The sequence below is a fragment of the Erinaceus europaeus genome, chromosome 9 (assembly GCF_950295315.1).
Source record: "Erinaceus europaeus chromosome 9, mEriEur2.1, whole genome shotgun sequence".
Lineage (NCBI taxonomy): Eukaryota > Metazoa > Chordata > Mammalia > Eulipotyphla > Erinaceidae > Erinaceus > Erinaceus europaeus.
This window is the reverse complement of record NC_080170.1, coordinates 125,901,918-125,917,964: the sequence shown is the minus strand read 5'-3', so window position 1 is coordinate 125,917,964 and position 16,047 is coordinate 125,901,918. Positions and strand designations below refer to the sequence as shown.

The following is a 16,047-nucleotide window of genomic DNA, read 5'->3' as shown; positions in this document are numbered from 1 at the left end:
GGCGAGACCCCTGCCCCGTGGGCAGCAGAGCACGCCAAGCCCCGTCTGTACAACACGGAGCTTTATAATAAACGTACAAAAGGCAGCGGCGCAGGGGTGAGGGCCGGCCCAGACTAGAAGAAGTCCATGGCGGTGGGCCTGCGCCGCGGGGTGCCGGTGGGGGTGCCGCTGGGCGTCTTCAGCACCCCGTGCAGGGGCTGCCGCTCGGGGTTGAAGGCCACCCGCTCGGGGCCTGTGGGGCTCAACAGGAGACTCTTGTCCGTCTTCTTGAACTCTGCGGGAGAGGCTGCGTGTCAGGGGGGGCGCGCCCCCACCAGCCCGAGTCCCCCAGCGTCCCCACCCCAGGTCTCCCCGGCCGGCCGGGCGCCCTCACCGGCGGTCGTGTTTCTGCTCAGCCCGAAGGTCACCTTCTTGGAGCCGGCGGGAGTCCCGATCAGCTGCGAACCACACGGGTCAGCTCCCTCCAAGCTGGCCGCCACGGGCCTTCTGACCAGAGGCAGCTCGGGGGATCCCTGCGGGCGGACCCCCCCACTGCCCCCCCCCCACTGCAGGCTGGGCGGTGCAGGGTACGAGGCCCCACCTCGCTGACGCCCGGCCCCTAGACCCTGGCCCCCCAGACCCCAAGGGCCGTACCTGGCGGGTGGGGCTCAGGCTGGGGGCCGAGCCGCCGCTCCTGGCCCTGCGGAAGAACAGGGCTTTGGGCGGGAGGGGGGTGTGGAAGCGCACGAACTCGTTCTCCGTCTTCGGCGTCTTCAGCCTCTTCACGGGGCTGAAGGCCTGAGCGTGAGGCAGGGCGGTGCTCGTCAGCAGGTCCCCACCTCCGGCCTGAGGTGTGCTCAGCCGCCTCACCGGGCTCTTCGGGGACGTGGCCCCGGGTGCTTCCTTTCCCTTCCTCCTCTTCCTCCCGAGGCCCATCTTCTGGTCCCAGGGGCCGGTGCCAGGTGGCGCTCCCTTCCTCTTCAGCCCCCCGACGCTCCTGCCCTCAGCGGGCCTGCCCTGGGGGTTTCCCTTCTGGGGCAGGGGCCAGGCCAGCGTGGAGGGGCCTCTCCCGTTGATCGGGGGAGCCTCGAGTTTCCGCTTCTTCTTGGGAACGTGGGTGCTGCCAGGGGGGGGCCCCCGGGCCGGGCTGCTTGGGGCCTCAGGAGGGGCGGGGGCCAGCTGTGAGGTGACCTCCCGGGCCCTCAGGCTCCGCTTGCGTGGCCGCTTCCTCTTCCCGGGCACGGGGGCCGCCCTCGGCTCCCCCACCCCCGCCTCGGGGGTCCTTCCCGGTGCTGCCGGAGGCGGGTCTCCCCTGTCCCGCGGGGCCTCTGCGGCCGCCTGCTGCGCCGGGGGGCGGCTCTTCTCCCGCCTCCTCTTCTGCACAGGCTCCGGCGGACACGGGGCGCTCCCTAGGCACACGTGCTGCTGAGCGCGCCGCAGGGACAGGGACTGGGACAGGACAGGGCAGGTGCGAGCCCCAGAAGCCCCGTCCCCGCCTCCTTTCCCTCCTCCACCCTTCAGGCCAGCAGTCGCCCTGGAGGCCGGGAGGTGTGGGAACAGACTTCACCGCTGGCGCCGGGCCGAGCAGAGAGCAGAGAGCAGATGCGCCGCCCTCTGCCACAGGGCTGTGCCTCCCGCCTGCGTTCTCCACCCCCCAAGACGGGAGACGGGAGGTCCCAGGAGGAGCCCCCATCCCAGGGGTGGTGCGTCTCCTCCCCAACTCTGAGCACCGTTGGTGACACCAGCGACAGCTGTAGCTCGCAGCCTGCCCACGGGCCGCCCCGCCCCACCCCCCACCTCCCCTGCCCTCACCTGGCCCCCTCTCCTCAGTGCACGCCCCCACGGGTGTGCTTCCCTCCTGGTGGCCGGCGGTCTGGCCCTCGGCAGCCTCTGAGGGGTCCTCCGTGAAGCCGAGGGCGCTCTTGCCACCTGCGGGCAGCCCCAGGGTCAGGCCCCTCCTCGGCCTGCCACCCATGCCCGCCAAGGGAAGGAGCAACTCTGGAGGCCTGCACCGAGGTGCCGAGGCGCGGCGTCACAAACGAGGGGGTCTTCTTCGCACCCACTAGCCCAGGGACCCCCGGCACGCGTGCTGAGTGGAGGCCCACCTGGTCTGCCTGGGCTACCTCCCCCACACCCTTGGGGGCTCTGCTCCCCCGGCAAGCCAGGGTCACACAAGGACACGAGGGAACGTCCTCGGGGCTCCTCACCTCCAGAGAGCTCCCGGAATCTGAAAGACACAAGGGCGGGGAGACAACACAGAGGTTACTCAAGGGCTCGAGTCCCAGGTTCGATCCCCAGCACTGCCGTCAGTCAGAGCCGACCAGGAACAAGCGGCCCCGCCCACAGCTGCAGGAGCAGGACTGGCAGCGCGCCGCGGCTGGGGCGGGAGGAGGCTGTGACCTGGCTCCCCAGGGCCAGGAGCCTTGACCACTGTGACCAAGCACCAAAGGGGCTCAAGGAGCAGCACCGGGGCCCACCCACACTCACTTCCTGGCGAGCCCGGACAGACGCTTCCTGTTGACGGCAGGGGTGCCCTTCCGGCTGGTCATCGCCAGGAGCCGGTCGGCTACGGCCTTGTAGTCGAACTGCGGGAGACGCCACTCAGACGGGCAGCCGGGGCTGGGTGAGCTCGGCTCCTCGGCGAGGCGGTGCGGTGCGGCCCTTCTGCCTCGAGCCCCCACCCTTCACGCAGCCTCGACGCCTGCTGGCCGCCTGCGCTCGGGTCCTGGGCAACTCGCGGACACGGGTGTCGTCCCGAGGGCCGAGAGCCATCTAGCCAGGGGCTCAGCCGCGAGCACCGGGCCCGTGCACGGAGAAGGCCCAGGCCCAGCGGCGCCACGGCGCCCAGCCGGCGGCTCCCTAAGCTCTTTACCGGGAAGATTAGCACCGCCACCCCTCTCGACCCTAATTCCCCCGCGGCGGCACTGACCTGCAGAAGCCACGGGCCCTCGGCGCCATCCCCGCCACCATCCTCTCTGCAGCCAGGCTGCCCTGGGGCTAGCAGAACAGGCCGGACGAGGAGTCACGCCACGGACAGGGTGCCCCCCGGAGTGCCCCCCCCCCGTCTGGCTCCCAGGCCCCCGGCCTCACACTTGCGGTCCAGATGTAAACCCGGCGCCAGCCACCCGGCCTCTCCCTGGGAAGCCCCACGTGTCGAGGCCCCAGGGACGAGCTCCAGGGGCCCTCACCTGCCTTCCTGCACGCCGCCTCAGGCTCTGTGCCCGGTCCCGCGGGCTTCTCTGGAGCGAGGGCGGACTGCTCCACCATGACCTCGAACACGCCCCTGGTGATGGTCTGCAGGAGCGCGGGGCTGGGCAGCGGGGGTGGGGGGTGATGAGCGGGCGGGCGGGCGGCAGGGGCATCCCGGCCCCGGCAGCTGCAGGGAACCTGGGGTCCCTTTGTACGGCCCCCGCGGGCGGCAGCGTGAGGCCCACTCACTCCTTTGTCCTGGCGGCGACCTTGCAGAAGGGCTCGATGAACACCAAGCTCTGCTCGGCCAGGAGCTGCGACCGAAACCAGAGGCGCCGTGACCGCAAGGCGGGAGCAGGCGGGACGCTGCCAGCTCACGGCGCCCGAGGAGGGAGGGTCTGCGCCCCAGACGCCCCACGGATGCCAAGGGGCCCGCGGACACCTCCCTCCCCTTCCCCCCCACCGGCCCGGCCCAGCCCCGGCCCCACCTACCTCCCCGCCGCCCACCCTGGCGAGCTCGTCCAGGTAGATGTCGACAAAGTGCAGCTTCACCCCGTCGGGGGCCCGGCTCTCGGGGACCAGCACCTCCCGGGTCAGGACACCCAGCAGCAACTTGACGCGGCTGCGGGACACACGCACGCTGAGGCCCCCCAGACGGCAGCAAGGCATGGGGATGGGGCGGAGACGGGCCAGGACAGAGATGAGGCAGAGACGGGGACGGGACGGGCCTCGTGCCCCCCAGCCCACCTCTGCTCCCAGCTGTCCTGCCGTAGCACCTCGAAGGCCTGCCTCAGCACCAGGCGCGTGAGCTGGGGAGACAGCGTGTCAGCAGAGAGGAGGGGACGCTCGACCCGGCCCGGAGCATCAGGGCAGCCGGAGCCCCGAGCCCCTCACCATGCAGAACGTGTCCATTCGCAGCCGGTCGAGGCCGGTCCACTCGTGGTTCAGCGTCTGCCAGAAGGTCTGCAGGAACAGGAGCTCTGCGGGACACGCCGAGAGGCGGGCTGCAGCGGTAACGCCCCTCCGCCTCCGAGCCGCCACGCTGCCACCGAGGCCCCACCCGGACCCGCGGGAGGCTCGGGGCTCTGCCCGCCACGCGCCGGGCCCAGTGCCTCAGGGTCCGCTAGCCCCTCGCTTTTCTGCGGTCGTGGCGGGCGGCTCAGATGGGGGCCCAGCCGGCACCCAGGGCCCCGCAGACACCGCCCCGCGCCGAGCCCGGGGCTGCTCTGCCAGCCACTCGCTTGACAGAGACGGACAGAGAAGCGGGGCTGTGGCCTGGCCCGGCGCTCCGGCAGCTCCCGCAGAGGGCAGGCCCGCGTGGCGGCCACGGCGGCGCCCAGGGAGGGAGGGGAGAGCCGCGCGGGGCGGCGGGACTTACGGGTCTCCGGGTTCCCGACGGCGTGGATGAGCTGGGAGAAGGCGGTGGCGAGCTCCTCCTGCGGGTGGGGGGGGGCGGCCATCGTCGGGGGAGCCCTGGGGCGGATCCGGCCCCCGCCCAGCCCAACCCGGTACCTGCAGCGGCGGCTGGTCCAGCGCCCCCAGGCAGTGGAAGAGCCCCCGCCAGATCTTGAGCAGCTCCTCCTGCGTGAAGCCCCCTGGAGGCAGGCGGGCACAGGGGCTGAGGGGCTCGGCCGGAGGGGCGGTGTGACCCCGGCTGCCCTCCCCGCAGACAAGCGGGACCAGCGCAGGTGGCGCCAAGCGCAGGGACCGGCGTGAGGATCCCGGTTCGAGCCCCCGGCTCCCCACCTGCAGGGGAGTCGCTTCACGGGCGGTGAAGCAGGTCTGCAGGCGTCTGTCTCTCCCGCCCCCTGTCTTCCCCTCCTCTCTCCGTGTCTCTCTGTCCTAGCCAACATCGACGACAACAACGATAATAACAGTAAAATGGGGAAAGCGGCCTCCAGAGGCAGCGGGTCCGCGGCGGGCTCCGAGCTCTGCGGCGACCCCGGACACACACGGGGGCAGAAGACGGGGAGAGAAGGCGGTCGGGCCGGAGGGTGAGCGCCGGGCGGGGCGTCGGACCCCAGACCCCGGGCCTCGGACCCCAGACCCCGGGCCTCGGACCCCAGATCTCGGACCCCAGACCCCGGCCCTCGGACCCCAGATCTCGGACCCCAGACCCCGGCCCTCGGACCCCAGACCCCGGCCCTCGGACCCCAGATCTCGGACCCCAGACCCCGGCCCTCGGACCCCAGACCCCGGCCCTCGGACCCCAGACCCCGGCCCTCGGACCCCAGACCCCGGCCCTCGGACCCCAGACCCCGGACCCCAGACCCCGGCCCTCGGACCCCAGACCCCGGACCCCAGACCCCGGCCCTCGGACCCCAGACCCCGGACCCCAGACCCCAGCCCTTGGACCCCAGACCCCGGACCCCAGACCCCGGACCCCAGACCCCGGCCCTCGGACCCCAGACCCCAGACCCCGGCCCCCAGACCCCGGACCCCGGCCCCCAGACCCCGGCCCCCGGCCCCCAGACCCCGGCCCCCGGCCCTCGGACCCCAGACCCCGGTCCCCGGCCCCCAGACCCCGGTCCCCGGCCCCCAGACCCCGGCCCTCGGACCCCAGACCCCGGCCCTCGGACCCCAGACCCCGGCCCCCGGCCCCCGCGACCCCAGACCCCGGCCCCCGAGCGCCCTCCGCCGCCGCCTCCCCGCGCCCCAATGTGGCCGCGGCAGAGCTCCCGGCCCAGCACGGAGACCCCGCCCCGCCCCGCCCCGCCCGCACCAGCGCCGCGCGGCCTCAGGACAGACGGACGGACGGACGGACGTGCAGACCCGGGGCCGAGCTCTGGGGGCCCCGCCGCTCGTGTCCGCCCGCCCCGCACCTGCGTCCCGCTGCGTCCTCAGGCTCACGAACTGGCGCAGCTTCCGCACCGCGCGCTCCCGGACGCCCCTCTCGTGCGACGCCAGGCGCTGCGCGAAGCGGACCTCGGCGGGCGGCGTGGCGGGGGCCATGGCGCCCTGAGCACCGCGCGTCGCCACCAGGGTCGGGCCTCGCGCCGGATGCGCCTGCGCACGGGAGGGGGGGCGGCGGCTCTGCGCCTGCGCACGGGAGGGGGGGGCGGCGGCTCTGCGCCTGCGCACGGGAGGGGGGGGGCGGCGGCTCTGCGCCTGCGCACGGGAGGGTGGGGGGGCTCTGCGCCTGCGCACGGGGGTGGCGCGCTGCGTGACGTCACAAAGGCGCCGCGTTCCAGTCGCGGGAGGCCGGCGACACCCAGCGGCGGAGGAGCGCGTCGCGCCTTCGGCCCCGCTGCCCGTCGTGGCCGCGGCGCGGGCGGTTAGCGGCGAGGTGAGCGGGGCCGGGCGTCGGGGTCCTCAGGGCCACGCCGTTCAGTCCGCGGTGTTTCCGTGGGCCGAGCCCCGGGCGCGCTGTCGGGTGTCCCGGACCGAGACGGGGGGGGGGGGGGGTCCCGCGACGGGGCGTGAGGGGAGGGTCCCGGGGACGGGGCGTGAGGGGAGGGTCCCGGGGCGGGGCGTGAGGGGGGGGTCCCGGGGCGGGGCGTGAGGGGGGGGTCCCGGGGCGGGGCGTGAGGGGAGGTCCCGGGACGGGGCGTGAGGGGAGGGTCCCGGGGCGGGGCGTGAGGGGGGGGTCCCGGGGCGGGGCGTGAGGGGAGGGTCCCGGGGCGGGCGCCGTGAGCCTCGCGCGTCTCGTCTCCGTAGCACGTGCCCGCCGCCCGCGCCGGGGTCCGAGGGCGCCGCGCCTGCGCACAGAGCCGAGCCGCCGCCATGGGCGAGGCGGGCGACGCGGAGGAGACGTGCCGGGTGAGGGGCGCGGCCGGCGCGGGTGGGGGGGGCGCGGCGGGGTCGCGGCCGCCGCCTTGAGCCTGGGCCGCCCGCAGCTGCCGCGGGAGGAGTTCGTCCGGGTGCGGAGGAAGGACCTGGAGCGCCTGACGACCGAGGTGATGCAGATCCGCGACTTCCTGCCGCGCATCCTGCAGGGCGACGTGCTGCACACGGCCCACAAGCTGCGCGCCCTCGAGAGCAGTGAGCCGCCGGGCGCCCTCACCTCCCGCCTCACCCCATCCCGCCTCATCCCACCTCGGTCCCGCCTCACACCCGCCTCATCCCGCCTCACCCGCCTCACACCCGCCTCATCCCGCCTCACACCCGCCTCATCCCGCCTCAGTCCCGCCTCACACCCTCAGTCCCGCCTCACACCTGCCTCATCCCGCCTCACACCCGCCTCACACCCGCCTCATCCCGCCTCACCCGCCTCACACCCGCCTCAGTCCCGCCTCACACCCGCCTCATCCCGCCTCACACCCGCCTCAGTCCCGCCTCACACCCGCCTCAGTCCCGCCTCACACCCGCCTCATCCCGCCTCACACCCGCCTCAGTCCCGCCTCACACCCGCCTCAGTCCCGCCTCACACCCGCCTCAGTCCCGCCTCACACCCGCCTCATCCCGCCTCACACCTGCCTCATCCCGCCTCACACCAGCCTCACACCCGCCTCATTCCACCTCACCCGCCTCACACCCGACTCATCCCACCTCACCCGCCTCAGTCTCGCCTCACACCCGCCTCAGTCCCACCTCAGTCCTGCCTCACACCCGCCTCATCTCGCCTCACACCCGCCTCATACCCGCCCCATTCCACCTCATCCCACCTCATCCCACCTCACACCCGCCTCAGTCCCGCCTCACACCCACCTCATCCCACCTCACCCGCCTCAGTCCCGCCTCACACCCGCCTCATCCCACCTCACCCGCCTCAGTCCCGCCTCACACCCGCCTCATCCCACCTCACCCGCCTCAGTCCCGCCTCACACCCGCCTCATCCCACCTCACCCGCCTCAGTCCTGCCTCACACCCGACCCGCCTCACGCAGCCCCCGCCCCGCCCCTTCCCCAGACCTGGAGCGCAAGGAGCGGGAGCTGGAGCAGCTGAGGGCCGACTGCGAGCACTTCAGGGCGCGTCTGCAGGTGGCGCAGGCCGAGGGCCTGAGGGAGAGGAAGGTGGGCGCCGGGCGGGCGGGCGGGAGGGGGACCCCGGGCCTGCTTCCTGCTCGGCGACCCCCCAGCCTCGGTCTTAGAGCCACTGTGCGGGCTGTGCGGCTGGACTCGCGCCCCCTCCCGCAGGAGAAGCTGGCCGTGCGGCGGCAGCTGTGCGAGGCGAGGCAGCAGCTGGAGCGCCAGGCCGCCTACTGCACCGAGATGGGCGCGGCCGCCTGCACGCTGCTCTGGGGCGCCACCAGCAGCGAGGACGTGGTGAAGGCCATGCTGGCCGCGGTGAGCGCCGGGACGGGCGGGGCGGGGCGGGTCTGTCTATCTGTCTGTCTCCCCGTCTCCCCGTCTCCCCGTCTACAAGTAAATTGCGCTTTCCCGGCACGACCCACGACGAGCACGAGGTGCGTGTCCCTAGCAGGTGGCCCGGTTTGCTTGGGAAGCTGAGCCCTGCAGAGCCCTGGCTGCTGGCGGTGCCGGGGTTTGAACCTGGGGCCAGAGCCTCGGGCGTCGCGGGCTCTTCACACGCCCGCTGGGCCATCTTCCTAACCCGGCTCGGGGCTTATCCTGTGTCCTGAGGAGGACGGGGCAGAGACTGGGACGGCTCCCCCGGTGCCGGGACTCGAACACTTGGCCCGCACGGAGGCCGAGCGCGCGCTGGCGGGAGACGCCGCCTCTTTCTAGCGCTTCCCTGCTGCGTGAACCTGAGTCGGCTTCCGGCCAGGACTCGGCGCTTTGCTGCGTCTGCCGCGTCTGCCGGGGCACAGGGGGCTGAGCCCAGGGCCAACCGCAGAGCCGCACCGAACCCCCGGCCCTCCCGCACGCACCACGGTCTCCGTCCCGCTTCTCTGCGTCCACGCTAGTGGCGAGGGGCAGGGGGCAGGCGAGAGGAAGGCACTCGAGTCGGACCTTCTTAGCCGCCCTGCCCCGGGGGGGGGGGGGGCGGGCGGGCGGCAGGACGTCAGCCCCGCACACTTCCGTCCCGGGTGGATGCGTCCGCTCTTCACTTTGCGGAGCCAGAGGGACTCGCGCACACCCTGCGGTGCTGCCCTTCCACCCGCAGCGCTCACGGGTACTGCCTGGGGCTCGGCTCCTGGCCTGTGCGCTTCCGACGGTCCGGCCGGCCGGCCGGGAGGGCCTGACGTGTCCCTTGTGAACTTCAGGACAAGGCGCTGAAGTTTTTCAGCATCACCGGCCAGACCATGGAGAGCTTCGTGAAGTCGCTGGATGGCGACGTCAAGGAGCTCGATTCCGACGAGAACCAGTTCGTCTTTGCTCTGGCCGGAATCGTGACGAGTAAGTGACCCTCTCCGAGCGCCCTGGGGCCACGCACGGCCCCCGGGCCCAGCTCAGATCGCTGGGCGGCTGGTCCAGGGTGCGGGGCCCTGCTCTGCGGGCTCTGCCGGCCCACGGAGCCACCGCAGAGCCGGGCTGCTGGCGCAGCGTCCTGTCCCGGGTCTGGCTCGAGGAGACGCGGAGGACGAGACTGGGGGCCCTAGGGCGGCCCCGCACCTGAGCTCTGCTTGGCTCTGACACACAGGCCCAGGGCTCGGGCAGGAAGGTTTTGTTCGGAACCGCCTGTTTTGTGTTTCTAACTTTGTGTCTTTTTTCTTTTAATATTTACCCCGTTTTGTTACCCTTGTTTTATTGTTGTTGTTGTTGTCATTGCTGGCTAGGACAGAGAGAAATGGATAGAGGAGGGGAAGACAGAGGGGGAGAGAAAGACACCTGCAGACCCGCTTCACCGCCTGTGGAGCGACTCCCCTGCAGGTGGGGAGCCGGGGGCTCGAACCGGGATCCTTATGCCGGTCCTTGCGCTTTGCGCCACATGCGCCTAACCCGCTGCGCTGCCGCCTGACTGATTTCCCTGCTGCCAGGCGCTCTTCGCTTTTATTTTGGGGTGAGGCCGACCACACCGTAGCCCCGCCACTTGGAGCCTCCCTGGTGCCAGGGCTCGAACCCAGGGCCTTGTGCAGGACGAGGTGTGTCCTGTGCCCACAGCAGTGCCACTTCTCTCACGCTCCGTCTCTCTCTCTCCTTCTGTCATGAGCACACACAGTCGTCGGGAATAAGACAACTTTTGCAGAGACAGCAGCCAGGTGAATCCTGTCCCGAGGTGGCCGCGCCCGAACTGCTCCCCCCTCCCCTCCCCTCCTCTCTCTCCCTCCACTCCCCTTCCCTGTCTCCTCTGCCCTCTCTCCCTCCGCTCCCCTCCTCTCGCTTCTCTCCCCTCTCCTTCTCTGTCTTTCTCTTCTCTCCTCCTCTCCCCTCCTCTCCTCTCCCCTCCCCTCCTCTCCCCTCCTCTCCCTCTTTTCCCTCTCCCTTCTCTCCCCTCCCCTCCCCTCCCCCCTCTCCCTCCTCTTCCCCACAGACGTGGCCGCCATCGCCTGCGGCCGGGAGTTCCTGGTCAGCTCCAGCCACGTGCTCCTGGACACCATCCTGCAGCTGCTGGGGGACCTGAAGCCGGGGCAGTGCACCAAGCTCAAAGTGTACGCTGTCCCCACGGCCGTCGGTGGGCGGGCGGGACCCCGGGACCGAGCAGCCCCGAGTCACGTGTGAGCCCAGCTCCGTGGAACACGCAGCCCGCAGGGTCCGCGGCATCGGCCCACGGGAAGGCGCGTCTCCGTCCTGTCCCCCCCAAGCCTCATCGGTCCGGCCGACGCGAGGCTAACGGCTGGGCACGAGGCACCTGTTTCTGGGCCGTGGGGAGGGCGGCGGTTTCCGAAGCTGCGGCAGACGGCGCTGGGGCTCGGCACCCGGAGAGCCTGGACGTGCGGGCCCAGACGGGTGCTCGGAGGCTCTGGTGCTGGACACGAAGCTCAGCCTGTGCCGACTGTCATGAACATGGGTTCTGAGCGAGGGGGAGCCCGGAGTGTCGCTCAGCTGTGGCACCTTTGGCGCTGGGGATCGAACCCAGAGCCTCTGGCGCGCCGGCCCTGCCTGCTGCCCGAGGGCGCGCATCTGCCTGGGCCCAGGCCCACACCCACCTCGCCTCCAGTTTGCGGTGATGCCGTGTGTCCCGCTTATTCCTTCTGAGAGAGGCCGTTTCTGTGGCCGGAGCAAGGTCATCTGTGCTGCTCTGGGGGAATCGGCCGTGACTCAGAGTCCAGGCCCTCCCAGGCTGTGCAGATGGGTGACACCAGCGTCCCTTCTGCCTGTGCCTTGCGAGCTACTTGCGCTGTCTCCATAGGTCCGGGCTCCTGGCCCTGGTCCGCCCTGCTGTCTGTCCTTCCGTCTGTCCTTGTCTGAGGCAGCTGAGGGCTTCCAGGTTGGGGGCCGGGGACCATGCCTCTGGGGCCTGGGATCCATTTTTAGGGTCTGTCCTGGGCTCGCTGTGGGCTCCCAGCACCTGCGCCTTGGGGACCCCCGCCCGGCCCCTCGGCTCCGCAGGGCACCCCACACGGGGCTGGGGCAGAGACGGTCAGGGTGTGATGGCGGGGAGGCTGGGCAGGAGGTGGTGCGCTCCTGGGACGCCTGGCCGTGACCCAGCAGGGTCGAAAGACCTGTCACCTGATCTCGACACCTTAAAGTGGAGCGGAGCCGCGGCCACGCCCGGGAACCCCCCCCCCCACCCGACCCCGTGCCGGAGACCCAGGTCCCGCGTGGCGGCCGAGTCTGACCTTCCGCCCGCCCCGCAGGCTGCTGCTGATGTGTCTGTACAACATGAGCATCAACCTGAAGGGCCTGCGGTACATGAGCGAGAGCCCCGGCTTCATCCCCCTGCTGTGGTGGCTGCTGAGTGGTGAGGACCCTCCCCGTGTCCCGTGTCCCGGTGGGAGCTGAAGGCACAGGGAGGGGCAGACCTGGGTCCCGGCCTCCTCCCCCATGCAGCCCCGCCACCCCCGTACTGCCCGCCCTGCCCCAGTTCAGACGGTTGAGTGAGTGAGAGACGGGGCAGAGCCTGCTGCCGTGTGTGGTGTTCCTGTGGCTCCAGGGCTCGGCCCTGGGTCCTCGGGCTGGTACGCTGCACAGCGCCGGGGAGCCGCCCGCAGGCCCCACGCCTGGATTTCATCTCCGCGCTGTTGGTTTTTCACCTTGATTAGGACAGAGGAGAGAGGAGGAGAGGGAGGGGTGGCAGAGGGAGAGAGAGAGAGCTGCACGTGTGAAGCTTCTCCCTGCAGGTGGGGCAGGGGACTTGAACCCCGGTCCTTGGACGGAGGCATGTGCACCCTACCAAGTGCACCCCGGGCCCCCCAGCTTCTGAAGAGTGTTTTCAAGGGTGAGACTCGGGGCCAGAGCCCTCACGCGGCCCCGAGGGCGGAGCAGGTGGCGGTGTGGCCGCTGTTCCCGTGCTGGTGCCCGGCCGCTGCCGGCGGAGGTTTCCCGGACGGGGCGCTGCCTCGGCCGCCTGCCGCGTGTCCCTGGCTGTCCGGAGCCGCTGCCGCCGGTCCTGAAGGGATCGGCCCTCTGCCGGGCACTGGCTGTCCCTCGAACCCAAGCCTCACATGTGCACCCCCCCCCCCCCCCCCCCGGGTTTGGCTCGGTACTGAGCGCCCGCCCTCCCGCCGGGGTGCCTACCCGTCACCCTCGGGGCAGCTCCGCAGAGACGGAAGTGCTCCTCCCGTTCCTCCTGGGTGCTCAGCCCTGGCCAGGCTGAGGTGAGGGCGGTGCCCCTCCTGCCGAGGGGAGCCCTTCTGACTAGGACTCCCCTGCTACCCCCGTCCCCAGGCCCCCCCAGCAGTGCCCCCAGGCCGAGGTCTGAGCTCTGGAGGCCCCGTCTGTGGCTCTGTAGCCCCCTCCAGGGAAGCCCTTACCACCGGGACCTCCGGGGCTGAGGGCCGCCGACTGCACGCCGACTCTGGCCCCAGCCCCCCCGACCCCCTGCCTCCTGACCCCTGGTTTCTAGCTGCCGTTGACGTAGTGGGCGTGCACTTCCGGCCGGCTCGGCCTGCAAGTGTGGAGGCTGCCTTAGTTGGGGGGCCGTTCACTCCCGCCTGGCCGGCCCTCAGATCCCCCACGTTCCTGCTCGGGCCCGGGCTGGCATCCCTCTAGGCCCACTGTACCCCCTCAGGCCCTGGTCACAGGGCACGCTCTTTCGTAACGGTCTTAGCATCTTTGCTGGGTAGGGACAGCCAGAAACGGAGAGGAAGGGGAGATGGAGAGGGAGGGAGACCTGCGGCCCTGCTTCGGCACTCGTGAAGCTGTCCCTCTGCAGGTGGGGACCCGGGGCTTGAACCAGGGTCCTTGGGCACTGGGACGTGTGCGCTCAACCGGGGCGCCACAGGGTCCCTGCGCGGGCACGCCTCGCCTGACGCCTCTGTGCCAGGGACACTTAGTGCGTGCCCGGCCCACGCCGCCCTCCCTGGGTCTGCCCGCGGCTGCCCGGCCTGACAGCCTGACAGCCTGCGCCTGTGCGGCTGAGGCACCACCCCAGAGGCCCCCTCGCGGCCCTGAGCAGAGGCCCGGCCCCTGTGGCGTGGGTCCCTGGCAGGGCGGAGGAGGCGCAGCCGTGCCGCGGGCTTTGAGCTTCTGTTCCTGGAGAGAGCTGGGCCTGCCGGGGCGTGCGGGGGCGTGTGCGGAGGCAGGCCCGCCGAGCGCCACTCGGTCCCCTGAGCCTCGCAACAGCGGAGCCCGGTCCCCGGCTTCCTGCTCGGCCCTGACTGGAAAGGGTCGGGCCTGGCTCTCCCTGGGCACACGGCAGCGGGGACGCTGTTCGAGAAGTCACGCTCCTGTTTACTTTGCCCAGAGCCCTGCCCAGCTCTGGCCCATGGTGGTGCTGGGGCTTGAACCTGGAGCCTCAGGCAAGAGTCTGTCTGCGGAACCACCGTGCTGTCTCCCGCTCGCTCTCCGGTCTCCTCCTCGTGATCAGTAGTGGGTGGCAGCATCGTGAGATGACGGGTCTAGCCCCACGCTGCAGCCCACCGCAGCCTGCCAGAGTCCCCGCCACGGGGCTCCCGAGGCCCAGAGCCGGTCTGCTGGCTTCTGTCTGACGGTCCGGAATCCGACCTGGATTCCAGCCTTGAGGGGCACCACCTGGCAGCCGCCTGTCATCTCTGCCGATTTCTCTGAGCCAGTCACAGCCAGTTCCACCCGTCTTGTCCCGAAGGACACACGGTCCCCTTTGCATGGTAGAGTAGGATTCCGCGGAGTCTGTGTGCTGTGACTCCTTGGGCTGCGCCCGCGCCGCCTCCACTTCCAGGAAAGCCGCGGCTGTTTTAGGGGGAGGTCGGCCGGCCCGGAGCAGCCTGGCTGAGCTGTGTTAGGGGTGGGGGGCTGTTGCTACGTGCGCCCACCCCCGCGAGCTCTGCCCTGAAGATGGGGTGGGGGGAGCAGCGGCCAGACAGACAGACTGAGCCAGAGGCGGCTGCGCCCGGAGCTGGCAGGGTGGGAGGGCGGCAGGAGCACGGCAGCTGAGCAGCCTCCCGGGGCCGCGTCCATCCCGCAGGGAGCGCTGGGGCTGATCGCGCCGCTGACCCGCGTCGTGCACCTGTGCCGGGACTCTGCCACCCCGCTCCACCCTCCGCTCGGTGCCCCTCCCGCAGAGTGCCGGCCCCGCGCCAAGCACTGACCCCCCCGCCCGCAGACCCCGACGCCGAGGTGTGCCTGCACGCGCTGCGCCTGGCCCAGTCGCTGGTGCTGGAGCCCGAGGTCTTCGCCAAGGCGGCCGCCGAGCTGCGCGACTCCCTGCCGCTGCCCCGCGTCCTGGCCATGACCAAGAGCCGCAACCCCCTGCTGCAGACCGCGGCGCGGGAGCTGCTGGAGGACCTGCAGCCTCTGGGCCAGCACCCTTAGGCTGCCCCCGCCGCCCCTCTCTGCCTGTGGCCCCTGGGCCTCTGAGTTGTCTATTTTTGTGCTTTTAGTATTGAATAAAGTTTGAGACTGAGCCGCCAGTCGCTGGGTGTCTGCCTCCCGGGAGGACGAGGCAGAGCCTGGGGGGCGGCCCCTCCTGGACCCCTCTGCCCCCTGCCCGTCCGGCACAGCTCCAGCCCCCCAGGGGGCGTGGGGGGCACAACCCCTCACCTGATCCTGCACCCCGGGTGGGGTGGGTGGGCTGGCCTGTCACAATGGGTCTGAGCTCAGCCGTGACCCCAGGAACACCGGGGACTGAGTCCCCCCGCCTCAGGACAGGTGCACCCAGACGTGCAGCCGCCCCTCCCCCAGGCCAGGTTCGTCCTCAGAAGCAGAGGCTGTCCCTGGAGGCCAGCTGTCTGTTCCCACCTGTGTCTGGGGGGACCCCCGTCGACCCTCTGAGCTTTTGGGGTGCAAAGGAGTAGCCACCCATCCCTGAGCGCCTGCCTCCCCCATGGGAACTCCTGGGGCCAGGCTGGCTGATTGCAGAAGCTGTTTTTCTTTTTTTTTTTTAAAGAAATGATGATGTCCTGTTTCCCTCTGTATCTACTCTCAATTTCGGTCTCTACCCAATAATAAAATACTTTTTAAAAAAGACAAAATAGGGAGTTGGGCGGTAGCGCAGCGGGTTAAACGCACATGGCGCAAAGTGCAAGTGCCCGGCGTAAGGCTCCCCACCTGCAGGGGCGTCGCTTCCCAGGCGGTGAGGCAGGTCTGCAGGTGTCTGTCTTTCTCTCCCCCTCTCTGTCTCCCCTCCTCTCTCCATTTCTCTCTGTCCTGTCCAACAATGATGACATCAAGAACAACAAAGCAAGGGCAACAAAAGGGAGTAAATAAGTATTTTTTAAAAAGGGCAAAATAGTCTGAGGGGCCAAATGGTGGTGCGCCTGGTTAAGCGCACACATTACAGTGTGCAAGGACCCAGGTTCAAGCACCTGTTGAAGCAGAGCCACAGATGTGCCTCTCTCCCTTTATATCTCAATTTCTCTCTATCCAATAATAAAAAATGCTTTTAAAAAAAAGTATTCATGAGAAAGAACCAGACATCACTCAGGTCCATGTGCTGCTGGGGATTGAACTCAGAACCTCCTGCTTGAGAGTCCGGTGCTCTACCCACTGCACCAACCCCATGGCCACTCCAGAAGCTTCT

At 70.5% G+C, this 16,047-nt stretch overlaps 2 protein-coding genes across 3 annotated transcripts; one reads left to right on the top strand and one right to left on the bottom strand.

Annotated features, from left to right (window-relative positions):
* Positions 1-46: 46 nt before the first annotated feature.
* RRP1B (ribosomal RNA processing 1B) lies at positions 47-6,180 on the bottom strand. The gene is made up of 15 exons (XM_016194829.2): positions 5,991-6,180; positions 4,681-4,763; positions 4,547-4,604; positions 4,063-4,148; positions 3,916-3,977; positions 3,661-3,790; positions 3,418-3,482; positions 3,168-3,289; positions 2,909-2,976; positions 2,467-2,564; positions 2,187-2,206; positions 1,792-1,908; positions 634-1,388; positions 374-437; positions 47-274 (listed from the first exon to the last, which is right to left on the bottom strand). Exons 1-15 carry the CDS (start codon positions 6,118-6,120, stop codon positions 114-116), a joined length of 2,019 nt encoding a protein of 672 aa, XP_016050315.1. The 5' UTR covers positions 6,121-6,180; the 3' UTR covers positions 47-113.
* Positions 6,181-6,297: 117 nt separating this feature from the next.
* On the top strand, positions 6,298-14,931 carry HSF2BP (heat shock transcription factor 2 binding protein). 2 transcript variants are annotated; one of them, XM_060198799.1, is made up of 9 exons: positions 6,299-6,454; positions 6,826-6,927; positions 7,005-7,149; positions 8,017-8,120; positions 8,244-8,393; positions 9,272-9,404; positions 10,480-10,597; positions 11,747-11,850; positions 14,632-14,931. In XM_060198799.1, the coding sequence occupies exons 2-9, from the start codon at positions 6,892-6,894 to the stop codon at positions 14,838-14,840; spliced, it is 999 nt and encodes a 332-aa protein (XP_060054782.1). In that variant the 5' UTR covers positions 6,299-6,454; positions 6,826-6,891; the 3' UTR covers positions 14,841-14,931. The 2 variants fall into 2 exon arrangements, with proteins under 2 accessions (XP_060054783.1, XP_060054782.1); XM_060198800.1 differs by lacking the exon at positions 11,747-11,850 and having other exon boundaries at positions 6,298-6,454.
* Positions 14,932-16,047: the final 1,116 nt, after the last annotated feature.

What these genes read in the sequence shown, in the direction of transcription:
- RRP1B (XM_016194829.2), bottom strand. Translation starts at nt 6,120, where the DNA reads ATGGCCCCCGCCACGCCGCCCGCCGAGGTCCGCTTCGCGCAGCGCCTG. An exon ending in AGGGCCCGTGGCTTCTGCAG is followed by an intron (nt 2,565 to 2,908) that starts GTCAGTGCCGCC and finishes CGTCTCCCGCAG; the next exon opens with TTCGACTACAAGGCCGTAGC. An exon ending in GAGCAGAAACACGACCGCCG is followed by an intron (nt 275 to 373) that starts GTGAGGGCGCCC and finishes CCTCTCCCGCAG; the next exon opens with AGTTCAAGAAGACGGACAAG.
- HSF2BP (XM_060198799.1), top strand. Translation starts at nt 6,892, where the DNA reads ATGGGCGAGGCGGGCGACGCGGAGGAGACGTGCCGG. An exon ending in AGGGCCTGAGGGAGAGGAAG is followed by an intron (nt 8,121 to 8,243) that starts GTGGGCGCCGGG and finishes CCCCTCCCGCAG; the next exon opens with GAGAAGCTGGCCGTGCGGCG. An exon ending in CAGTGCACCAAGCTCAAAGT is followed by an intron (nt 10,598 to 11,746) that starts GTACGCTGTCCC and finishes CCCGCCCCGCAG; the next exon opens with GCTGCTGCTGATGTGTCTGT.